Source organism: Haliotis asinina, chromosome 12 (genome assembly GCF_037392515.1).
Source record: "Haliotis asinina isolate JCU_RB_2024 chromosome 12, JCU_Hal_asi_v2, whole genome shotgun sequence".
Taxonomy (NCBI): domain Eukaryota; kingdom Metazoa; phylum Mollusca; class Gastropoda; order Lepetellida; family Haliotidae; genus Haliotis; species Haliotis asinina.
This window is the reverse complement of record NC_090291.1, coordinates 40,411,531-40,438,997: the sequence shown is the minus strand read 5'-3', so window position 1 is coordinate 40,438,997 and position 27,467 is coordinate 40,411,531. Positions and strand designations below refer to the sequence as shown.

Below are 27,467 nucleotides of genomic sequence, written 5' to 3'. Positions count from 1 at the left end.
ACTCACTGGATGCTGACATTGGATGCATTGCTCCGAGATGTGGAAACATTGCGTCTGATGCCTGTTGACACCAACATGGAGTTTGTCATTGTGAAATCTGTGAAGGTCTTTGTTGAAATTGATCATCAGTAACCCATACTTGTCACAAGAGGTGAATAATGGGATAGGTTGGTCAGACTCTCTCGTGTGGTTGACACATGTCATTGTATCTCAAATGTATAGATTGATGCTCATGCTGTTGATCACTGGTTTGGTCCAGATTGTATATTGCTGAGAGCAGCATAAAGTCAATCAGTTAAGTCACTGTACGACTCTACAACGTTTCTAAGAAATACATTTTTAAAAGGTAAAGTGGCTGAAAGTAATTTTTCATAGTTATTTTGACAGCATGGCATAAGGTTCAAGTAATGTTTGACTCGTTAGCATCCCATGTAGTTGCATATGCATGACAGTGCCAGTGAGGAAATGATAAAATATGCAGATGTTCATTAAAACATGATTCCTAAACATTACAGGTTGACCAGTAATTGGATATGATGTGTTACTGATGAAAACTATGCTGTCACACAATGTGAAGTTTATTTGAAAGAGCTGTTGATGAGCGATAAAAGGTTAGCTGAACCAACCACTTGGTGCAGACAGAAGAAACAGCTCTAACAAAGTGTGGTCACACATTACACAGTGACACAGTAAACAAGGAAATACCATGTAAAACGGGGAACGATTACTACAGTTTTCCCCATATGCATATTTCATAACAGGGCACTGATAAAGGAGTGTTTTCCCTATTCATCTGTTCAGACAGGGGAACACATGGTTGTGTTGCCAAATGAAGTTTTTTGCAGGTCATGCTGGTATGCGTGCGAATCATGTGATATTAGGTCATCAGAGTGAGTGCTGGTTGTGTCATGACATGACAGGTGTCCAGTGGCAGGTGATCATTGATAGACAAATGTCTCCCTAGGATACAGAAACATTTTATCATCACATAATGGATCATTTGCCAAAGTAAACAACTCATCATATTACAGTAATAGTTATGACTGTGTAAGGATATTATTACTCTGACTACTCATCTTATTTATAGTTTTAGAGTCAATGATGACAGGTTTTTATCGTATGATCTTCTTTAAAGCAAGGGATAGGTACTGCATATTACTAAATTGCTATAGATAAGCAATTTTCATAGATAAGCCAAGGTCCTAACTTGACCCTTATGAAAATGGTATGTCCCATACAGAAGACAAACCATTAAGTTGTCATCAACATTCGCTTATCTTAACATCATGGTCAGTCATCAGAAATAGTGATTGTGTTTAATTTTACTCTGCTTTCAGCAATAATCCAGTACTATCGCATCACGGACAGCAGAAACGAGCTTCACACAATCCTTGTGGGGAAGCAAACGTTGGTCGAGGGAAAACTTTAACCACTAAGCTACCCAAACGTCCTTCATTGGGAATAGAGTATCACTACTTTTAACATACGATTACACATAAAGCCTTGTGTTCTTCATTAAAAATGTTTTTCATTAGTTATTGGAAGAAACGTGTCAAGGTCTGTTGATCCTGTATACCTGTATTATCACCTACTAGCAAATTTGCTGACAGCCTCCATCTCATCATGATAATGTCATGTGCTCATCAGTCCAAAAGCATTACATCACTTATGTATGATGCACACATTGTGTAGATGTGCTTCTTCAGTGCAACAATCTTTGGGGAACAAGAAGTGGATTTTAGCATTTTATTTCAACATTTTGTGAGAATGCTGTTTTAGAGATGATTCTGAGAACAATTAATCTGTTGTAGGAATGCGTTGAATTCGAGTATTACCAGTAAGCTCATTATGTGATATCTAAATGTAATCTGTACTTGTGTCCTTGACAGTTTACAAGGTCAGGTATGAACGTCAGTTTACTGCTTGAGTGAAGGAGTGACCAGCTATTTGGGGATAGTTGTGTGTAACCTTTGTGTGGAAGTAGAACCCACCATGAATAAGTGGCCAGCTACTTTGGGTGCAGTTGTATATAACCTTTGTGTGGGAGTAGAACCCAACATGATGTAAAAACAAGGACAGACAGATGAATACTCAGATGTGTTTGTAAGATGTTTACAGTTCTGGAACACCCATGAAGATCTGGGTTAGAATTGATGTTTAGTAACCACTGCTTGTTGTAAGAGGCTACTAATGGGGATTGGTGGTCAGGCTCACTGCAATGGCTGATACACGTCATCATATCCTATTTGCACATATTGAAGTTCATGCTGATGATCACTGGATTGCCTTGTCCAGTCTTGATGACTTACAGACCAATAACACATAGCTGATTCAGGTGTAAACCGTAACTCACTGTTTACAGCTTTGGAGGAAGTTTCTTTGATAAATGTAGTTTAGAACAACTTGTAAACATAATCTGGAAACCAGAACAGGTGATCCTAGCAAATTCACTGGTCAGCTTCACATCTAGGCAAACAAAATCAAATTCTTTTCTTTTTTTTAGTGACCCATGAACGTCCTGGGTAGAATAGGCCTTCAGCGTCCCATGCTTGCTGTAAATGGCCACTCAGTTTGTCGTAAGGGGTGACTAATTGGATTGGGTAGTCAGACTCACCAACTTGGTTGGCACATGTCATCAAATCCTAGTCGCGCGGATCGATGTTCATGCTGTTGATCACTGGATTGTCTGGTCCAGACTTGATTATATACAGATCATATAGCTGGAACATTGCTGAGTGCAACATTAAACTAAATTCACTCACTTACCTGTGCAGGGTTGAAACCATTTAAAAAATATACATCTATAAGTATGTATTAGAATCATTCCTTTGTGTACATACATTCAAAAGAAGTCTCTTTGGCACAAAAAGGATTTATAAATCATAATTCTTAGTGGTTTCTGTAAATTGAATCCATGGTATAACATTCTTTTTGCATGAACACTGGGTGTTATTCTTGTCTTGAATCTTGTTTGTGCGTAAGTTACAAAATGACTCAGCTTTCAGATGAATGCACCAACATGTGTTGTGTGTCATATGGTGAGCTGGTGTTTTAGTCAATACGAACTGAAAGGGCAGAAATATAATGACACTCCAGTTACTGACAAATATACTGGAACAAACAACGAAATTGATCATAGCGTTTCCTCTTTCGATAATATTGAATATGTAACAGTTGCGGTAGTGAGACATAAAACAACTGGCGATGATAGATAGTAATGAATATTGGGAGTGACTTGGCAAACATGCTTGTCTGAAGACCAAATAGGTATGGTGATAGATAGGTTGAAAGTTGTGAGCGTTCTGAAGTAAATAGAACGTGCATCTGTGTCTGCTTTTCAACATAAAAGGCTGCAGTTGATAAAACGTAAACAAATGCAGCTTTAATGCAAACTGTGAAAAGCCACGACATACTCAATTGCAGTGCTGTGTCATATCTTTTTGACAGTGTACGGCTCATTATTGAGACTACCAGCCTACTATAGTCTGTTTGCAGTGAAAGCATACCAATGAATTTCTCTTTATGCACAAGTGTAAATCGAATAAAGTGAAATTAAAATCGATAATCCTCAGAATTTTTCCTTGCCAATTGAACATGTAAGTCTCAGTTTTATTCAACTTCAGATAAAAGTTATTTGACAAACGATCATATTACAAGGAGGTGTGCACATTAAATGAAACACCAAGAACAGGTATATTGCAGTATGCTTTTAAACGTTACATATTGTTAATTTGTTCTGTGCACTGGTTTATTGGGTACAAAATATGACAACATGTATAGTATTTCTGTGGTTTGATCATGTGCTTTTACTGTTAGTTGCAAATGAAGACAGGGAGAAACAGTTCACTCAGGCGACAGGCGAAAGCAAATCATAACTTTTTTGGGTGTGTAAAAGTGTACATTGACAGCGAAATGATAATTAAATTTTTTAATAAAAAATAAAAAAGAAAACTTCAAGCCCTGAGACTCACTCAGTACTTACAAAGACATTTACCTGTCACCATGAACATGACATTTATATTTTTACATATTTCCTGAAAATATATGACGTCATGAAATAATTCATTTTCACAATCATTCAGTTTTATCAGCTATAAATTAATTACAAATGTAATGAATTCCTACTGGTCACACCTTCTTTTGAGACTGCTATTGTGGAAACTTCTGCATCTGTTTGGGGGACTTAGTTTGTAGAAAAGAAAATCTGTATGTACAAACAGTGTCACTCACTGTAAAACACTTCAGCTGCCTATGTGTTGCAGTCTGTACCACAGTAGATATACCTGTATTCATCATGCCGAAGCATTTCGATCCCTCACATTGGTGGAATAATGTTAAAAATGGCTTAAAACTGTACTCACTGCTCTGTGTGAAGAAGATGTTAAAGGTATCTGTGGTTAAATTTGTATCTTCAAGGTTACTTGAATACTAAATTATTAATATGATCACCTTTCTGTGAACTGTATGAGAAAGACAACACTATTAAAGATTACACTGTGAAAAGAGATATGACAGTTACGTTTTATCAAGTATTTATTAAGGCCCCTGAGGAAATCTGAAGCTGTGTCAGTGTACCACATGTATTTTATGTTTGGATATTATGTGTGTGGACGAGGTAGATAAGTCATTCGTGCTGTAGATTTTGTACTGGTTTTCTGGCATTTCCGTACCATTTATTACATTCAGATGTGACTTACGAAACAACCATCTGATTATTGTATTGATTTGCGTGCAGAATATTAACCATTTGAGACAGTTGCAGTTATAAGAAAACATTGTGTGAGGACCTCGTTTTAGGATCTGTATATTGATTGATGCCACAATTAGCTATGCTGTATGTATATTGATGGTAATTACATAGCTAGATATGGATTTCTGTAACCAAATGCTAAATATGAACTTGGCTGCGCCATTAAATGGTTCTTACTGAATATTACCTTATATTGTCCATCTTAATTGTGGTAATCTTAGTAAGTGTAAATGTTTTGGCAGAACTGAAATATTAATATGATACACTTGTTCAGTATTTGTTTATTAGGACTGATGCTATATCAGTATAAAAATGTTTTGATGCAACAATGTATGATTACTTATCTAGTTTTGTGATACTATACTGTCATCTCAGTAGGTCAATATAGAAAATTCACACACTGCATATTACATGGTATATCATATAGACCCTGAAACAAATATATATCAAGAAAGCCCATGCAAATCTAGAATATGTGGCAAGTCTAGACTTCCATACTTAAGCTGAAAGTCTGAAAATGAAGACAGTTTCAGGGCTTCTTTTCAAATTTTCATTATATTTTATTTTTCATGTTATGAACATTTTTTCTGAAAAATATGTTCATTTCAGAGACTACTTATTAGTCTGTTACATTCCGACTGCGTGGAAATAAGTTAAATAGGTGTTCAAATATCGAATTGAAAAACGGTTATCGAAACTAATCAATTAATCAAACTGAATCATTACAGTCCTAATTTTGTCCCTTTGTGTATTTCAGTGAATAGTGTGAATCATTTGTTTAAAATAATAGACCACAAGGTGGGATATTGAAGGGTAGAAACATATGAGAAACTTGAGAACGGTTCAGATTGTGCTTTTTACAGCCAAACAGTAAGAAGCAGAGAGTGTGCATGAACAGTCATATTCTATTTTTGTTATGTTTTATATCAATATAACCTGTAATAAACTTTATGTATTGAGATACAGTTGTTGTAGACGCATTTATTATGAGCCTGTGCAATAAGTGCTGCATCTCTGTGCCATTATACCATGTTTTCAAGGTCAAAGATCCTGACAATGTCTTCAGTAGAAGTTTGTGGGCTGGTTCAGGATTAATGGACTGTAGCTGTCATTGTCGACTTGTTCAGACATTCAGTCTTTTCTTCAATAAGGTTGTTATAAGGGTGAAAGGTGGCATACTTATTTGGTGTTCATATGATGTTTCATGTATGGGTATACTGCTCAAAAGAAGTAAAAGAACTCCCGATTCTTTCATGCCACTCTGTTTGATCTTTTAGGTGTGTCAAAGTGACTATAGTAATGTGAAGAGTATTAGGTGTTCTTTTTCTTCTCATCTGTAGTGTATAGTAACTATGGATAGTGGGATATCAATGTCTACTGTGATATTTGTACTTATACTGGTCATTGTGTTATTAATGAAAAGAGTCAGTGCCATCAGTTAATATGTGGCTTGGGCAGTGGGGTCGCCAAATGGTTAAACTGCTTGTCATGGGTTCACTGAAGACCGCACATGGGTACAATGTGTGAAGTCATTTCTGGCGTCTCCCCTGTGATATTGCTGGAATATTGCTGAATGCAAGCTATACTCACTCACTCACTCACTCACTCACTCACTCACTCACTCACTCACTCACTCACTCACTCACTCACTCACTCACTCACTCACTCACTCACTGTCTTATACATAGCTAGTTTAAATACTGTATGTCTGGCATGTTCACTTCATACCAGGAAGTAAAGACACTCCTGGCAGAGGTAATCAATAATCATGGTGATGCGAGAGCAAGTTTTCACTTTTCACGTTTTTAGAGGAGCTTGCTACACAACACAGATGTTAGATATTTCATTTTATTGACCAGACTGAAACATTGAAGAGGCCAACTATTGTATTAGCCTTACGTTGATAAATAGGAAATCAGCTTTATAGCCTGGTTGAAACATGCCTGAAGTGGGGAAACGTTCAATCTGTGCCACTATTCAAATGTTATTGGTTTTGAAATATCAACACATACAGAGGTGTTATAGCTATATGAGGGAAACCTTCAAATAATCAAGCCTAGATCTGACTTACAATCCATGTTACTGAGCTACTAGAAGGAAGTCAAGCCAAGCCAATCTGCCATCCCTATGTCCAGCAGAGGACAGTGCTAATTGTAAATCCCTTTGGTAACCTTTCTTTAGCACTTCAGTTGATAGGCAAATCCTTTGTTTACCTCAAATACTGTAACCATGGTATCATCTGCTCTGTATTTGGCAGCATTTTCATCTTCACAATATCATTTGATTTAGGATGATCACCATTAGGACATTGTCCTGTATACATGGCCCGCTATGCATTTTACGGAAGCAGCTGGTCTGAAAATGCAGACTCTGCAAATTTTCACATTATTTACTATTATACATTCAACAAGATTTAATTGATTATGGCTTGGTATGTCTGAATACAATTTCAAGCATCACTGTGACTGGACAATAGAGAGTTATCATATAGTTATTTCAACTCCTCAGGGCCATATAGGGCCAATGAGTCATTTGAAGGGCATTGATAAAGAATATCTTTCCCTTTGTTAGAGTGACATCACTGGAAATATGTTTGCTTGGGTAAGAATGATATGCTTTTATTATTTTGTGTTTTTTTCCACTTCCGTTTCATGCATTTGAATATGCACATCCTGAGATCATTCAAGGAAGTTTTCGATGAAACAGATGGGAGATGGGTTTGTGATTCAGACACTGACAATGTTATGTGCTCCAAGTCCAAGGTTATACTTTAGGTACTCTTTTGTTCACTGGCAAACAGGTTGATAAGTGAATCTTGACTATCAAATTATGTAAGTGAAGAAAGTCTAAGAGGCTTCTTCTGTGAAAATTATACATATATTTTCATAGAGCAGATGTAAATCCAGGATGGTCGAGTGCTTGATAGTTATGCTGACCCTGAAGGAAATATATCCAAGAAAACCCACGCAGTCTTGAAAATGTGGCAAGTCTAGATTTGCAACACTTAAAGATCTCTGAAAATGAGTCTTAAAACTCCTTGTTATATTTTATTTTTATTTTTATTGTTTTACTATAAACTTTGAAATATGCTCATTTCAGAGACTAGTTGTTAGTCTAGGTGCTTCTGTAGTATTTTATTTCAGGAACATTTCCCAAATCTTTGCCTCCAAGCATCAGGATTATGAGATTAATAGTAATATAATTTGTTCTCTGTAAATAATTTCTATGATAAGGTAGGTCTAAGAGTGATATATGTATGAATGGCCAGGGTGTTTTGGTTTAAAGGTATGCTTTCGTGATTAATGTTAGTTAAAAAGAATTTCCCAGATAGATGTTCAATGTCATTTTCCTTCTGTCATCTGTGTTCTTAAAAGAATCTGCAGTTTACATTTTGTCTGCAAGTCGGAGATATTTCTCGAGTCTCATGAAAGCTGCACTTGGTGAGCAGCTGATAAGAAGGTGAATAAAACTGACGATCAGTGGTATATGAAAGCTTATGTTTGATCGTTTCGAAGAAATCATCTTATTACACTTGAGATTTAAGTGATACATTTTTTACTTTGGAGTATGATGCCTGAATAGGCCTGATTCCACAGGCAACTGAGTGACAGGCATGAAATAAACAAGTGCAGTTTGATCGTCAGTTCATGTCATGCTGCAGGCAAAGAAAAAACATAAAGTCAAACAGCTTTGGGCTTTCCTCACACATGATGGTATGAAAATTGATATGTTTAGGTTATGTTGAGCCAATTATGTGAGTCCAGTGACTTCTTTCTGCAGCTAACATCCTAATGGATACTATTTGTGGAACACGTTTGAATATGGACCTCACATTAGTGCAGTTTTGTTGAGCTCATCAGAGACTGGGAAAAATTCTGACAATGGGCCATTTTCAGGATTATTAGCCATTTCCTGAATTTGGAATGGTCCACTGCCCTTGTATCAATAGTAAACTTCCAAATTTTAATGGGCCATTTTTCATTCTAATGTGCAAAATGGTCCATGGCCCCTGCCTTTCCCAATCCCTGCCTCATATTATTCAAGATGTAGAACATGCCATCTGGTGTTTGTACAGGGGTCTCTTTGTAGATGAAAATTAGGCCTCCTCTTGTTTAGGTTGGATCACAAGGACCAAAGGTGTTAACGAGGGAGGTGGTTCAAAGATAACATATGGCACTATCTGCTGTCTCTTTGATCAGCAGTGCTCAGACAAAGCTTCACTGTTATATAATTACAGCACTAATTACATGATTAGGTACCAGGCCACTGAAGATATTCCCCATTGGTGTCACTGTTAGATATTTACCAGGTCAGAGGTCATAACACCTGGGAAATAGTTGACATTTCGATAGAACTGTAATCAGCTGAGTTAATTATTGTCATGTTAGATCCTTTAATGCTTTCAGCTACCCATGAATAATGTCACTCCCATTAGATGCAGTCATCCTACCTTTTCAAATTATGAAGTCAATGTCAGTATTTGTTGGCTGTCATTTGATTGATAGTGAAGATGATCAATCAGAAATTGATTTCTGCCACCCCACCATAGACACCTTAGGCACTAGTCGCAACATAGATGCCGAAGGAATGATTGTTGTTCCCACTCTAGAATACTTGACTGCTTTGCCTCTAATGCCTGTTGAATTTCCTTAACTGCTGATTCCTGGGCACTGTCCTCGCCTTTGTTTGTAGCAGTAAATCGCTGAGTTCCTACTACCCGTACCAGTCGAACATGGCCTATTGATCAAGCGGTCCAGCTAGATTTGTTTATTACACTTTCTGTACTCTCGTTCTGGTTGGGGTCAAGGTCCTAAGTTTTCACGTGGCATATTTCAGTTTAACAAATCTCTATTCTGAAATGCATAACTTGTGCTTGTTCTGAAGGGTCACAGTAGGTCTGGTCTTGAGGTACTGCAAATTATTTTGCAGAATTTTGTCCTTTCACTGTGCCAGAATCCTGTGCTTGGTTTCCTGGTTTGCTACAATTATGTTTCTAGGTTTGTCAGATAATGGGGTAGCCTGAAAGTTAGAGCATTTGCTCATCATACCAAAGATCTTGATTCCTTTCCCTCAGTGATACAATGTGTGAAGCCATTTCTGGTGCCCATTGCCATAATGGTGCTGAAATATTGCTTTTGGAAAGCAGTGTAAAAGTAAACTCACTCTAGGTTTGTCTGCATCATGGCTGTGCTTGTCGATTTCAACTTTCATTGAAGTGGCAAATGTTTGACCTGCATCACCTGCATCACCTTGAGATTACTTTGAAACATGCAGAGATAACAGAGATAAACATGCAGAGATAACACTGGATTATTGTCAAGAGGTGAAATCCAACTCTCTTGTTTTGAGAATATTTTGAAGATTACATCATTTTGTGTGGGATTACTGCCAGATAGTTATTTTGAGTTTATTTTAGCCAATTGAATGTTTCATATCCAATGTTTAAAACATTTTTTGAATGTTCAAATTGGGGTATTATGACTTGGGGAAGCGACTTGCTTGTTCATATTCAGCAAGGATGACAAGAATCAGTTACAAGGTTTTAGTGATAAAGAAGACTCCAGAAGAGGGTTGTAGATTTGGCACTACTCCTTTGATGAAGTATGGGGGGCTTGCTGAAGCATGTCATAGTATTGTAGTATGGTTGTGTGACAGTTGGAGAAATCAATCCGTTTCCTCTTATTTGGCCTCTTTCATCAGTACCAGTGTTTCAGTTCTGTCTGGATTCAAAGAAATCATTTTGTTCGAGAGCCGTATAATACTGCTGTGAAAACATTAATGATCTGCCCAAGAGAAACAGCATATCTCTTGTATGTTAAATGTCTCTGGACTGGTGGAGGCTTCACAATGCTTGTGTAATGCCAGTCGATACATTTCTTCTCTCAGCTGTAGACTATTTATTTTCATGAGAGTACATCCAGTGCTTTGTAGGTATGTTGTCCAAGGCCCTGCTAATACCTCCCTGCGATGTCCTCATGTAGAAGGGATTGGGACCTCCTTATGGGATCCATCAGATGATTTTGTTCTTCTGCATATTGTAGAAAGGGAATGGCATAAGTAACTCTTCAAACAGTCATCCGTTTGAAGACATGGTAGATTATCCTTGTTGGTTCCACTATACCATGTTGTATACAGAGGGTTGGGCACTCAGTTACTGGACCATCAGCTTGCTACTGCCAATGTACATAGTTTGGGACAGTCACTTACAATCATTTACATTCTGTCCTGTAGACAGGAGTGGACCTCTTAGTTGCTGTTCTATCAGTAGATTTCCTAGTTTTGTCCTTTGTCAGGACGGGAACCAAGATAGTAGGATGTCATTTTATCCCAATTGCATAGATGGATACCCTTGCTGTTAATCCCTGGATTGTCTGGTCTGGACTTGATTATTTACAGACTGCTGCCATGTAGCTTGAATATTGCTGAGTGCTGCATGAAAGTTAGTTTGCTTAGTCACCAAGATACTGGTCCATCAAGAGTCTTTCATGCTAAGCCAAATCTAAAACGCTTTATGTTTTGAAACAACAACTAAGGTCTGAAACTTTACCAGCAGTGTAGTTTGTCATCACAATATTAGAAAAAGTAAGACTTTTTTGTCATCGATTGCCCAGTTTGTATCTGTTGGGTGAAATTCAAGAAGATTGCCTTGTTTGCTTTTTCTGGCAAACATATTTCACACATTCTGAAAACAGTAATCATGTTTACCATTTAGCATTCTGAAAATGATATTATTTAACACAGAATTGATTTTTACTTGTAACTGAATTGATTTTGGGTCTCCTCTTCAATGCAGTGCCTGCCTTTGATACACTGTAGTGCATGGATCCCATAGCTGACCTGTCAGTGATAATCAGTCTTCATATCTCTGTCAGTATTATAGTTGACATTTATCTGGAATGTCTGCTTTGTGAAGAAATACTGTTTTTGTATCAGCTAAAATTGATAATTCAACCAACTTGCACAACAGAAATATATTATTATCCCTCATTTACTGATATTTAGCTGTCAGCAGAATATAAACATAGTTGTCACATTTTCAAAGTGCACCAGTATATTCTCAATATGTTCGATAACTTCTGATGTTTTGAGATATATGGGAAAACCTGATTGGTATTATCGGTATTGATCAAAGCTGTTGGGATATGATGTCATGCAGGAGTAGGACCACTGTATTGATAGAGTCAGTTTGTATAACATACATGCAGAATTATATGTAGAGTTACAGGCTGGCTGGCTTGCTGGCCTCACAGTGCTAATCGTCTTTGTGCCAGGACCACAATCTTGAATTGTGATAACCAGTAGATATCCAGGACAAGCAGGCTTGAATTACTGAGGTTACTGGTACATTACACTGTGGCTTTCAATTGACACCAGACTGGTTTCAGGTGTCATCTAAATGGTTATCAGATGAGAGGCACAAACAGGTGTCATCCATACCTTGTAACATTTGACATAATGTTCAGTGTTCTGTAGAACAAGGTGTTACTTGATGGTGCAACCAGGAACACTTGACAGGATGTTCAGTGTTCTGTTGAAGGTGTTACTTGCTGTTGCAACCTGGAACACTGGACAGGATGTTCAGTGTTCTATAGCGCTGTGTTACTTGCTGGTGCAACCTGGCACACTTTACAGGATAGTCAGTGTTCTGTTGCAAGGTGTTACTTGCAGGTGCAACCTGGAACACTGGACATGATGTTCAGTGTTTTGTAGCAAGGTCCTGATGGTGCCACCTGAAACACTGACTTTAATGAAGGTTTTCATACCCTGCTTGCGCCCCTTAGAGTAAATGTATACATTTGACATGGTTCATAAATGTTCATGCAGGTGTAACATTTACTTTAAATATATGGAACTGCTCTGTATAGGACTGTTTGCACACAAATACCTGAAGCGTAACATTTTCCCATGTGTAGAAATGGATTTAACAAGGCAGGTTCTTGAACATGGTACATGTAGACATGTCTCCTGTCAGTGCACTGTCTGCACATCTGCCGTCTCTATGTGCTGTCTGTTTGTCTGCCATTTGCTGTCTTTTGTCTGCTGTTTGTTCATGAATACTGCCTGAACACGTCTGCTATGCTAAACATGCAGGCTGATTTATAATCTTGTGAAACCAAAGTGAGGGAGATGAAAATTGATAATCAATCACTGGTTGAAGATCAGATGTTTGCCAAGGTATGATCAATCATGAATTGTCACATTCTTTTTAACACAACTTTTGTCATTAATGTTCAACTCTAAACATTAGCAGTATATTGTCAATCAAACAAGGTTATGATTAACTGAAAACAGTGTCCATACTGTATTTTCCACACCATAAACTACTCAGTCACACTTAATATAAGTACACTTACATTTTGATTACTTTAGAGTACAGACTGTCATGTTTTCTTGGAGTACCATGGAATTCAGTGTTTGCAACTCAGTGTTTTAACCATGATGAAAGGCATTCACAAATTAGAAATTGCTGTAATATTTTTGTATTTAAGACCCTCCCTGCTGTTCTTGAAAACCCAAACACGAATTATTAAAATGTTTCATAATAATCACGCTGAATGCCATCCACAATATGACTCTAATTTGACCATATTCCAAACATACTTGGTGTTTTACAATCGATGTCTTCCAGATGACTTCGATAAGAGATGTTTAAATCAAATTTTGGACAAAATAGGATACGTTTCATGTCCAGGAACATTGACACAATAAATCAATTGGTTAGTAAGAAACTGAACAGATTGTTCAAATTTGAAGAGACAGATGTAAAAAAGTTGGTCAAATGCCTGCAAGAATCACTTCTGATCTTGGTAATAAACTCAGTTCCTTTCTGTTTTAATTTCTTTAATATTCTGGCTGTTGAAGATCTAAAATCAATTAAAGAAGGTGATAGTTTCTGTTTCAAGGGGCACGAGAAGGCAACACTAAATAAGGGGAAAATCAATGGAGGTAATAGCATTTCCTTGACCTAGTTGCTGTCCGTGCAGTGAGAGCCAAAAGTCTGAATGTATTGGCATTGCTTGGTATAATCAGTTGTTATGATGTACTCTGATGTAATTAACTGAACTATGTTTTCTAGCTTCTGTAAAAGGTGTGGTTATTTTGGTGATAAACGTCTCCCCAGTAACCTGTACCCTGTACTTAAATTTATAGCTATTGATCACTTTCTTACTCATGTAGATCCGGGTTCGATTTGATCTTCAGTAACACATCCTTGCATAGAAGAGCTTCCCCTCTTCTCATTGTTGTTATCAGTCAGATAAAATGATGATTGGGTAGTCTCCTGGTTCACTGTTGCAGTCTTTTTCTACACCAACTTGCATCCTTCCTGTTCAGTGTTCAAAATTAATGGATCTGTGACGTTCCTTCAGTTCAGGGTTTTCCTCTGTAACACATGATCTTAATCACATAAAATATTTAACTTGAAAGCTTCAACAAGGATCTGTGACATGAAGCGTATTTGGGACAGTTCCATCCCTTAGTTTACTTGATAATTAACAACCTTACATGATAATGCCGAAATGGTCACAGTGTTACAGGAGTAACATTATGGTTACCAACTTTCAGTAACTTTGATTTGAGGGTTACTAATACAGATTGGTGAAAGAGTGGGAATTGGACGGGCAAAGGTTGGAGGTAAGGCTGTTACAGTACACTAGCATATTTGATGAATCTAACCATAGTCCTTCATGAATTCAATTCATTATTCGTGGCCACCAAGACTGATTATGAATGAATGTTTACAATTTTTAATGAGGCATGTATTACTTGAACCCTTATGTCCTTTTCCAAAGTGATGTATGCAAGAATGGAATATGTACTTGTCTTGCTTTGGGGCAAATAATTGTAATTTGCACATGGTTTTGTGGACTATAACTGCCAGTGTATTACATGCCAAATTTGAGTGTCATGTCAAATTACTATTTATTACTATGACAAATTGACAGTCAATATGGGGTTCCATATTGTCAGTCATTGTTCATCAATTACTTAATTAATAGAGCTACAATGAATACACTATGTGGTGAATATATGTATCACAAATATTGGGTAACGAATAGGAATTATTATTCACAAATCCAATATTGTAGTTAAGTGATTGATGGACAATATGGAACTATGAGTTATCGTCCACAGTACCATGTGCAGCCTTTACAAACTAACATTATTTGCACTACTGCAATGCTGGTACATATTCCATTCTTGCATATCTCACTTTAAAAAAGGATATGCTCCATTTAACAAATGTAAATTTTTCATCCATATTCGGTTTTGGTGACCAGGAATACCAAATTGAATTCATGAAGGACTACAGTTCCATTCACCGAATATGCGAGTATATCATAACAGCCTAATTAATTACAATATTGTATTGGTGGTTAATTAATTGTATTCGTTACCCAATATTCATGATGCATATCATTCGCCACATAGTGTATTTGTTACAACCCAAGTATGAGGTACTTCCGATACTGTGAAAATCAGTGTCTAAGTGGGGCCTGTGGGAGTGGAGTGGTTAAAGCATTATCTTGTCACACTATGGTTCAATTCTTCACATGGGGACAGTCTGTAAAGTCTGTTTCTGATGTCCTCAGCCATGCTATTGCTGGAATATTACTAAAAAATGGTTATATAATTTTGAAATAATGTACTGCAAGCTTGAGTTGTGTTCATTATTTAAACTCATGACTGGAAACTGGAATGTAGACAGGGCTGTTAACATGAATCAGTTGCAATTGACATGATGAAAGGTATTGTGACTGAAATATCATGATTCATGAGACATTGCTGACTGGATACCCACTTTCTTGTCTAGTTAGCCTAGATTTTCAGTGTAAAGACTGGGATGGCAGTGTAGCCCAGTGGTTAAAACAGTAACTCATCAGGACTCTATTCCTCACATGAGTACTAAGCCCATTTCTGGTTTAGCATTACTGTTTGTATTAAGTTAATTATACCTCTGGTGTTAAATTTTCAACTGCTGAGGATGTAGTTTACTTACATTTATAATGAGCCATAGCATATAATCACTGACTGTTTCTTTTTATGTAACCAACTGGTTTCATATAAGTATGTAGCATTTCCCATCACTTTCTTGGCTTCAGTCTTGCACTTTCAATGGTTACAGTTATGGTTGTCAATATTTCCAGTTAGCATGCAATCAGTGACGTTGGTGACGTCTTCTTTAACATTTAACTACATCACCTACCTAACCTGACCTATGGATGCTTGTTCAGAATTTTCCTTGGATTTCAGAGATCTGTGTGTCATTTTGAATGTAGTTGAGATTGAAATGAAAAGAATGCCTGGCTAAATTTTCAGTGTTTTTTGTACTTTGACATTTTTATGTCTGCTTGTTGGCCCACATTCATGTTTGACACATTATATACTTAAGTGACCTTCAATAATGATGTTCTATATAATTACTGTTATTAGTTCAGCTTATATGCTTAGATAGAATTTTATCACTGTGTCTTCAGACATTCTATAATAGCAGCTAAAGATTACTACTTGCGATTCGTATTGAAATATGAATTGAACCATATCTCTTCATAAATATCATTCATGATTCTGATTCACAAGAATGGAATAATTATGATATTATCAAAAGGGTATACTTTTATTTTTCTTTTGCTTATTAGATTAAGATATTCAAAGCGGAATAAATATAAACCATACAGTAGTGTGACTTGTGTCAGTTTGCCATTGCCCCGTGTGTTACTGTCGACCAAAACATGGTGTTTCCAAAAAATATCATTGAAATGTTTCAAAGTCAAACTGATGACTAACTGTTTATAGATTCTTGTCACCAACACATACACAATGTTCCAGATATTAACATATACAGTCTTATACTTGTACCTTAGGGAATTCTTCCATCTGTCCACTAAGTGATTTTGGAAACATTTATCTATTCATGACAGTAGATATTAGAATAATCAGTGTTCTGAATTAAGAATGAACCTCAGAGTTCATTCATAACTCCTCTGATGTTGAAAGTCAGGAGTTCCTTGGGCCATGAAGGTTTAACAGCAAATCTCAAGGACCTTTTACTCCCTTAGCTGGATCACCGCTAGTGTAAGTAGGGGCTATTGCCAATACTGGCCCTGAACAGGGATAGGTGTGCTTCTCTTGTTGAGTCCCAGGTTACCATATTTCTTCTGATAAGTGCCCAGACTTGTTTTATCAACAAACGTCCAGTTGCAGCCCTTATTAGAAACTTGGTGCTTTTGCGCTTACTTTGTATCATTACTATAATTGTTAGTGATCTGCATTAGCCTGGCACTTATTAGAAGAAATACAGTACATGTTACAATCAATCCAATCAATTTATGACTTTGAAAGTCACGTTACAAACTGAACACTTGCTCTAATGGATTGCATGCATTCATATATTCACTCTTGAGAGTGAATGTTTGATTAATTGGTCTCAAAATAATAAAATGGTGGACGCAGACTGTTTGACATGACAACCATGGTTATGTTTTATGTGTGTCGCAGAAATATATGGCACCATCACCATGGCAACCTGATACATGTTGATCAATTCTCTGACAACTCCACACTGTATATGATGTTGTTGATACAGACAGCTCAGACATAAACTGTTATCTGTTAGACCCTGCAGATTGTTGGCTCGGAAGACTTCATTCAGAAACAAGGTGGTACGGTGGGTGGTACAGCGGTTTCAGACATGACATATTACACTATGCCCTGTATAAATCCCTGTCACTGGATTATCTGATCTGTCTGACCTTTTGGTCACTGAAACTCTCTTTTGGAATGTAGATGTGCATGGCATTAAATTGATAATATTTTGAGATTGTTGTATTTGGGATTACACTTTCTTTGTAAAATACAGATTCTTGCACTAAGTTGGGTTCAGTCCCATCTGGGGTTGGAGCTCCACATCCTCAGCACCATCACACAGAGTCGGCTGCCTGACCCACTGAGCCACCACAAAAGTGAAAATCAGGAAAACTGGTTTTCTAGACTGGCAATGTGTTATTTACAAAGACTGTTTGGTTGTAAATGTTTGCAATTTTTTGGTTTCGTTTCAGGACCATTCACAGATGTAGTGACAGCTGATTTGAAACTTAAGAATCCATCAGACAAGAAAGTATGTTTCAAGGTAAAGACAACAGCACCCAAGAGGTACTGTGTCAGGCCAAACAGTGGTATCATCGAGCCAGGTCTCGCTGTCACAGTGGCAGGTAAGAATAGCATACAAGAATAAACATACTGGCAAACAAAGATGAGTTGAACACTGACCTGACAGTTGACTCAGTTAGCATGGTGCTTGCCCTTGTGAGCGAAGGGATCCAAGGTTGTCCGCAATCAAGGGCATTGAATTGCTACACCAACCACACAGGAGTTTTGTGAGCAAGGCATGTGGAATCAATTTCATCGTCATGCATTGCACATGCACTAGCCTACATCTGCTCTACCTTTCACAAACCAAATGAGTTTTCGTATTGCCATACACTGCCTACTTGTCATAAATAAACATGGTTTGTGCTGGTTGAACTTATCCTTGTTAGCCTAAAGGAACACACTATATGGGCTATCTCCCCTTGAGTAAGATCAGCCTGGTAGTAATATTCTATCAAACAAAGACGTTACTAGAGCTTGTTTCAGCAGTTTCACATATTGGTCACATTGTCTGTGAATGGTTTCACATATTGGTCACATTGTCTGTGGAGGGTTTCACATATTGGTCACATTGTCTGTGGAGGGTTTCACATATTGGTCACATTGTCTCTGAATGCATTGTTCAGGTGAAAAATAGAATTAAGGAACAAACATGGTGCAGTGGCCTGATGGCTACCAGACTGTGATTGAATGACATGCTGTTCATGTCTTGAACTTTCATATAATAAGCTGAAATGGTCATTTCAGACCAAAATTATTTTATTACAATGGTGTTCTAAATTATCAGTACCTATACTCAAGCATTACACATATTGTTACATAGAAAAGTGTTTTTAGTGTGGTGCAATAAGGTCATTATCTAAGGTTGCACAAGGTGCAGGTATGTTGTATTTCCAAATATCATCCTTGGATAGCCTGTAGACCTTGGAGGGTGGGGTGGGAGGTGGGGCAGCCTAGTGGGTGAAGTAAGCAAAGGCAGGGGTTTGATTCCCCACATATGTACAATATGTCAAGCCCATTTCCAATGACCCTACTGTGATATTGCTGAAATATTGTGTTGTTAAAAGTGGCATAAAACCATACTCACTCTCACTCACTCACTCACTCACTCACTCACTCACTCACTCACTCACTCACTCACTCACTCACTCACTCACTCACTCACTCACTCACTCACTCACTCACTCACTCACTCACTCACTCACTCACTCACTCACTCACTCACTCACTCACTCACTCACTCACTCACTCACTCACTCACTCACTCACTCACTCACTCACTCACTCACTCACTCACTCACTCACTCACTCACTCACTCACTCACTCACTCACAGTAGACCTAGGTCTGGCCCAGTGATTGGTGTCATCTGGGAAGCCCATCATTTGTATCACCCACAATGGTATTGCTGGAAACTGGAATATTATTTGGAAACAGTCGCAAAACCACACCCATGCACCTGGGTTTACCAAAGTGGTTAACATCTAAATCTTGCTTCTTTCTAGACTTTCTTTTAATGTGAAACTATCACCACATCATAAAACTTAAATTATTTTTATTGAAGAGTGTTTATGCGTTTGAAATAGGGGACACTATGAAGACATTTATTTTCAGATTTTCAGTTTGGACACAAAACAAAAATAACCAGTTCTTTGTGTGTAAGGTGATGCTCACAAGCTTCTCTGGCAGAGATTAGTGATGTCATTTGATTGTGATATCATGGTTACCTATTATGTCATAATGATCTGCAAAGCATTGTGGTGTAATTTCATTGTGGCAGTATCTTCCTAGTCCATACATACAAATACATGCTTCCTGCTCAACAGACTATTCCTCAAGGCCTTTTGTTTGTGTCTTTTCAGTAATGTTACAGCCATTCGAATATGACCCAACGGAGAAGAACAGGCACAAGTTTATGGTCCAAACAATGTTTGCTCCAGACAGCAAAGTGGACAGTCTAGAACAATTGGTAAGATTTACACTCTAGTGTTGTTATTGCTGGTTATGTGACAGGGATTCCTGGCCACCTGTGATCAGCAGGGGAATAACAGACAGCTAACACCTTGCTGGACATCTCCTTTGGGTTGTGTGGACTTAGCCTCTCTCACTTTCCTTGAACTGCAGTATTTTCCCTTCCATCCAGCCCTTTCTGCAAAGGACCCATTAAGATCGGGGGGTACGAAAGGTGTTCAGCAACCCATGCTTGCCACAAAAGGTGACTGTGCTTGTTGTAAGAGGCTGCTAATGGGATTGGGTGTTCAGGTTTGCTGACTTGGTAGACACGTGTCTTTCATTCCCAATTGCGCAGATCAGTGCTCATGCTGTTGATCCCTGGATTGTCTGGTCCAGACTTAATTATTTACAGCTAGAATAGTGCGGAATATTGTGGAGTGTGGCGGACTCACTCACTTTCTTGTTCAGTGTAAAATATAATAAAACAATTCAATTAAATTTGATTTAGATATTGTCAGGTTGTCTCCAGCTTGGTTGCCATAACCTGGATTATTGCTGAGTGCAGTATTAAAAACTTGGTCACTTTCTATGAGGAAATCTTGATTTCCTCAGCTTCAGAATCCTCCATCTCATTGGAGCTTTTTTTTCCAATTTGAATGAAATTATTTGATTCAGAGTTATATGTCAGTCCGGTGTAGATCATTCTGTAGAACTTGAAAGATGCACCAAGGATTTAGCCATCTCTGCCTCACTGTAGAAGCACTGGTAATTTTGAGTCTGTAGCTAATATTGGAGTATTTCCCCATGGTGTAGAAATACTGGGATTTATTTTGGTATGTCGTAATTATCAGAATTTTGGTGTAGCTGTTGAAATACTGGGTATTTTGTGAGGATTTATCTCTCTTGATTACATTTTTCTTAAGTGTGATGTACAGGAATATATTCAATTGGTCCCTGTTATTCTTGAGGAATAAGACAAATACAGATAAGTCTATTATATGATTCAGTAAAGGGAATTAGACCCAGATTTGCCTATGATGTATGATAAAACATATGATAGCATATGATAAAAACAGTTTAGTCCCTAAATATTTGTAAAATGCTTTCATTTCAGGAACTGTTCATTGTTGATGTACATTGATGTAGTCAGTGTAGTGAGCATGGTCAGCAAATACGATAAATATGACAGTTTTTAATTTTATTTTTCGAGTGGTGAATGTACAATTTACAACTAAATGTTTCTTGTCAGTATCAGTCTAATTTGTGGAGCCAACCTTTCCTGAGGATGTTCTTACCTTGAAATTGTTCCAACAGCACGATTTTGAGTGCAAGTCTGTGGTCATCAGACACGTTTCTTGCACTAAAGACAGGCAAGGCCATTCCAGTAATGAACAGAATCATGCCAGTACATTTCTCTTTCTGTATAGCCAACTGTATTACTTGTCCAATTGGCTGAAGAGGCACCTGTCGAATGTTGCAACATGGAGACGAAAATCAATAGGAAATGGTGGTATGGTTGGCACAGGGACTATGTTAGAGGAATGCAAGGAAAAACATCTGTCTCTCCATTCTAGCAACCTTGTCAAGGGAGATGCTGTAGCAGGTTGAGGGCAGGATGATGGAGAGAACCCTGATGTCATGGCAATGAACCTGGTGGCTTGTATTGTCGTGACCCAGAAAATGTCCCTGTCACATTATTTTGGGAGGTCTTTCACATCATGTTGTGTTGTGTGATGTAAAATTTGGCAGTTGCATCATGTGACTGGAACAGTTCACTGAATTAGGTTGCCACATGTCATCATATCCCAAATGCCTTTGTTGATGCTCATGCTTTAGATCACAGGATTCTCTTGTCCACTCTGTTGTTATCGGAATACAGCCATATAGCTTGAATTGAATGTAGTGCAGCGTTACCCAACAAACAAAGAAATCCTGGGCCAGTAATGTTGGATATAAAATATTATGTGTCATTTTCAACATGATGAATATTTGTTCTGACAGGTCACATATATGTAGAATTTAAGCATATGGATGTCATGTATGTCTTGAAAGTAGAGAGAAGAGTTTTGTTCCCGTATGAACCAGTTGCACCTTGCCTCAGACTTGTTTCCATATGAACCACTTGTTCCTTGTTATTGACTGATTTCCATATCAACCAGTTGTTCTTTGCCACTGACTAGTTCCCATATGAACTAGTTGTTCTTTGCCATTGACTGCTTCCATGTGAAGCAGTTGTTGCTTTGCATGCATGGCTCCCATGTGAACCAGTTGCTTCCCATATGAACTAGTTGTTCTTTGCCATTGACTGCTTCCATGTGAAGCAGTTGTTCCTTGCCACAGACTGGTTTCCATGTGAGCCAGTTGTTGCTTTGCATGCCTGGCTCCCATGTGAACCAGTTGCTCCTTGCCTCAGAAGGGTTTGCCTATGAACCATTTGTTCCTTGTCAGTTTGTCCATGGCTGTGTTACGTGGCAACATCACATCACTGTTGCACAACTAGTGCAATGAGGTAACCTTTGATATGTGTAAATGTTATCATTGATTAGCCTCAGCTCAGGTTGTGGTGGAGGTTGGACATAATGTCACCAGTGTTTATCACCAAGGATGGGCATTAGTTAGGTATCCTGATGTTATAGGGGGCCCCTAAGGTGGTGTAGTGGTGAAAGCATTTGCTCATCAAGACGAAGTACATATTTGTTTCCTGGTCTGTCTCACAGTCCCTGAACTGCATTATTTTCATTTTTGCTATGCCCTTCATGCAGTACTAAAGACTGAAACTAAGGAAGTCCAGATTTCCACACATGCATGTTCTGAATCTCCCATTCCACCCTGGACCCTTTTCAGTTTGTAGGAATTGTGGGGTTTTTTGTTTGTTTTTTCTATGGAAATTGTGTTCAGAGAGAAAGTGTCAGTCTATTTGTTTCCCCACGTGTTTGTTTCATTTTATTGGTTGTAGTTGGTTCAGAATAATAGCAGTAGGCCTTAGTACAGCTTATTTGTAGTACGTGCTGGCTAATGAGTATGTTGTGGTTACAATCTATGTCTTTGCTCGTCATGCCCTGATGATGTGGTTTAATGCTCATGCAATCAGTCTCTAGTTTGCCAACCGAGAAGCAATTCATTAGTCTGCTGTAGTATAACTGGAAAATTCTGCCAAGGGAATAACATTCACAGTAATTTCCTAATTTTCATCTTCGGGCATTGCACATACTGTGAAAAGACTGGAGAATTATACGATGAAACACATGGAACTAAATCAAGTGAATCCCGTGGTGTTTTCACTGGTACATAATTATTAGTGGTTATTGCATCACTACCACATGGAAGCCACAGTGTCTCTCTTCATTCAGCACAAACATCACAGCTGATCATTCATGTGACAATCACAGACTCTCACAGCCGGAACCAGATATGATGTAAGAGGATTTGCCGTCAAGAGCTTCTCAACTATTTTTGGTATTTGGATCAGCCAGACATGGATATGCTAATTCATCCTCTTAGTGAGTTTAGTTTTGTAAGCATGTCATACTGGCCTTATGGGAAGAAGCTTACTTTGGAACGAGAACCAGCTGCAGTTATCTAGCAATAAAATGTCTAGTCATTTCTCATGACAGTGGCCAGCTACATGGATAGAGCATCATTGATCTTGAGCATCGTCATACCAAAAGATGTTAAAAGATGATACTTGTTGTTTCCTTGCCTTGTACTTTTGTTTGGGAGATGAAACAAGAACCTGCTGCTGTTATCTTGTAATATGTCTGGTCATTTCTGAGGACAGTAGACTTGCTACATGGGTAGAACATCGTTAATATATAGTGCTTATTGTTTACCTGCTTGGGTCTCGGCATTAAGGGTACATCAAAGACTGGTCAGTCAGTATAAGGTGTCTGAGTGGGGTATACATGAATAAGCATGGCATGGCTGGGCTAGTACAAGCAGGCACAACTGCACATCCATGCACAAAGTCATATGAGCAAAATGTTTTTAAGTACGACTTAAAACCACTGTTTCACTTCATCTTACTTTTCATGGTTGATTTGGAAGACTTCGCTCGCTCACAAATAACTAAAGGATGTATTTCCTGTAATCCAGAAATATTTATTTCAACTTTCAGTATTTAAAATTTCCACAGGTCAGGGAGTCCTTCATGGTGGCTGCAGTGATACTTGAATGTAGAGACACCACACATCTTTATTATTTTAACATTATTTTAACGTCCGAGTTTTCACAGTGACCAGTTGACGTTCATGCTTAATTTGGAACACTTAACTCGCATGCAAACAAATACATGGTGTGTTTTCATAAATCCAGATATGTTTCCTTCACCCGTACTTGTGGAAATATTTGAAACATATGCATAAGAATCAATACCATTCCCTGTTCGTAGAAAGTTATGGAAATCCAGTACATGTGCAACCACAAATGCTGTGTGCATGTGCAAAGTGAATTCATAGGAGGTATGTGTCATTTCTACTTCAGGAGATTTGACTTCAAAGAGAAGCAAGCACTTAATCACTTTATTCATGTTAAGACAAAGACTGTAAAAAGAACATCGGTCTCGTTTTCTGCTCAGCAACACGTTTTTTCAACATGCAAATGTTAAAAAACAATACCAGCCTTAAACTCAACCACCAACCACCGACAGTGCTCTTTTGTTTTTCTCTTGGCCAACCAATTCACCAGCTTTCTGTGTGGGAGGACAGAAAGGGACAGCAATTTCACTCTAGCACTCTAGGTTTGTATTTCTTGAAAAAACTATGGCCAGTTACTGCAAAGATTCTGTCAGCATTGTAGCGAACTTGTTATGTTGTCATTACCTTCACATGGTGCCTATTCCCCGTCTGTGTTTGAGTTGGTATCAAACAGGTATCCCTGCCATTGTCATGGCTTTCATTGAGAACTCAGATATTTCATGGATGTCTGGTACATCCTCCATTGTACTGTAAATTATGTTTCTGTTCTGTTGTAATTATATCATGTTTTTTCATTGCTTAACATCTGTCAAAACTGAACATAGCCTCCTTTGTGTAGTGGATAGCAATGTTTGCAGAAAGTTAAGGTGATGGTAGCCCAGTGGTTAAATGGTTAAGGATGATCCAAGTTTTATTTCTAGTCATCCCCTATCATGATATTGCTCATCCTCAATGTCTCCAGGGTATACGTTCCGAAAAGTCTCCACTATACCCTGGATGCATCTACGGCTCTGCCCGATAAATTTATTACCTCCCTTGACTGGCTTTTTATCCAATCAGGTATCTACGCTGGGAAGTTGAGCGAACCAATCACAACTCACTCTCGCTTTTTAAATTATCTGACCGATTAAACTTGGCAAACAAACCATGCAGAGGTTCTCTGAAAGAGGTAGATGGGGTTCTTGCATATATATTTAAAAAGTTTCAGACCTATAAATTTGTCTGTATGATTTCCCTAAATTGTGAGTCACATGGCGAGCAAACCTTCTCAGTTTAGACTGCTGCCTTTGTTGACACTGACAAGCTTGGTTATAACGGCGGCCTAGCTGATTGGCTACTGTGGGAATGTGGAGCCAGCAAAGGGAGGTAATAAAATTATCGGGCCGACCTGTAGATGCCTCCAGGGTATAGTGGAGACTTATCGGAACGTATACCCTGGAGATATCGAGGATGGATATTGCTGAATGTGACAAAATCGAAAAAGCTTTCTTTCCAGGTGTTGTTTTGTTGTGTTCAAAGAAACACTAAACTAATTCACTCACTCACTATTGATGAATGGTATGATGGGATAGCCTAGTGCTTCAAGTGTTTGCTCGGAATGCTGAAGACCTGGGTTCAATTCCCCAGATTGGTACAATACATGAAGCCCATGTCTGGTGCACTTGCTCTAACATTTCTGAAATATTGCTAAAGGTGGCATAAAATATTTCTCACTCACTCAATAATTGACTTGTACCTGATGCAAGATAGACTAATAACTATATTGCATTTTGTAATATTTGGTTGCAGTAGTGCAAATAACAAGCACTAAATCCAGCCCTGATTGATGTCAACTGCCTATACAGTTGACTCAACTTGTATATTGCCAGTATTGTGGTGCTGTTGATATAAACGGAAACAGCTGGTGAAACTGGCAGAGGCAGCGTGATGAAAATAGCAGGATTGGTTCACTGCCATGGCGACTGGTCAGACTGGCATGGATTGATGGTCAATACATGCATTCATAATGCATGATGCACATACCATGTAAGCTCATGGTCAAGTTGCTGTTTATAGTTGGGCCATGGGTTCATTCTAAGCCACACCTTTTGGGCCAGTGCCACAATTAATCTTTAAGTGACACACCTTGAAATTACTAAGGGTCCCCGATGGTGCCCTGTGCTTGGCCTTCCTTCACGAGCATTTGTTATCACACAATTTGATTGTAGAGCGTGGTCCCATGTTTTGTATGACACCTACTGTATAAGCAATAATTATGCACAATGCAGTTCCCATGAAATGCTGTTTGCTTGCCAACTGCTAGCTAACTGGTTGCTAACTGCTCCAGAACAATTCATGTTGAGCTTAGAGATTGTTCCTTTTTGCCAGCAGTAGTCAATCATTTGTCAAGATGCATGTTTCCATGATGTTTTGCAAAGCATCGCTGAATGGCATTGATTGTGAAATTGTCATTGGTCAGATGGTGGTCAGCATGTTTTCTTTAATTTCTAAAACATTATTGACTTGATGGCCTGGTGATTTAGACAGTCGTGGCAGAAGTATCACTTTACTAACAATGGTACATCATGGTCTCTGAGAGTTGCTGTCTGGAACCTATGTAATACATGCTAAAATATGGTGCCATGTGTTAATATGGCTGCAGATTTGACCGTTGTGACATCACATTGCAGGGTGTCAGATTCAAGCATTCTTGTCTGTATCGTGGAAAAATTTAATCACAACATTCAGAAGTGGTGCATATGATCTGGGCAGCACAGAGATTGCTTAGGGCGACAGTTTTGTGGGATTGGATGTATGACCTATGAAAGAGAACAGTTGAAGCAATTTGCCCAGAATATTCAAGAACATTCTCCTGTAACATGGTACAGACAAACACAATGGAGAAGAGGAAAACTCAGTGTTCTGCCTGGACCTGTTGCTTATATTTACCTCAGAACATGAACATGAATTTTCTTGACGTGCTCGTAGTGTAGTATAAATTCTGGTAATTGAACATGATCTTCAGATAAACCGAAAGCATTGTCAGCTATTTGCAGCATTTGGTATTTTGATATGTTATGTCCTGATTTTTGTCAGTATCACCACCAAGAGGTTAAACAGGTCTGGTTAATCAAGAACTGCACTAAGACCCACAAAATGACATCAAAGTAAAATATATTTTCATTATTATTGTAATATTTTGGAGAAAGTAATTTCTCAGGTTAATCGTGGTTACAGAGCAGATGCATTACTTACAGATTTTATAAGCTTGTTCCCAAGTCTAGCTGTGATCATCACTGACAGGTTAAAAATACATTACACATCACTGAATGCTGTTATGAATTATGCCCTTCTTGAAAAAAGTCAGTATTTTTAGAAATTCTGTACAAATTTAGATTTTGTTGGATTTATTGGGTTTAATCGTGCAGTTTTGGAAGAAGTTCA

The 27,467-nt window shown here is 38.1% G+C and overlaps 1 protein-coding gene across 1 annotated transcript in view; it reads left to right on the top strand.

The window, feature by feature from the left end:
- Positions 1-27,467, top strand: part of LOC137258554 (vesicle-associated membrane protein/synaptobrevin-binding protein-like) — a 46,759-nt gene that overhangs the window by 6,333 nt on the left and 12,959 nt on the right. The window contains exons 2-3 of the mRNA XM_067796262.1: positions 17,809-17,961; positions 19,761-19,867. Coding sequence (XP_067652363.1) covers positions 17,809-17,961; positions 19,761-19,867 — 260 coding nt within the window. The remainder of the gene's footprint in view (positions 1-17,808; positions 17,962-19,760; positions 19,868-27,467) is intronic.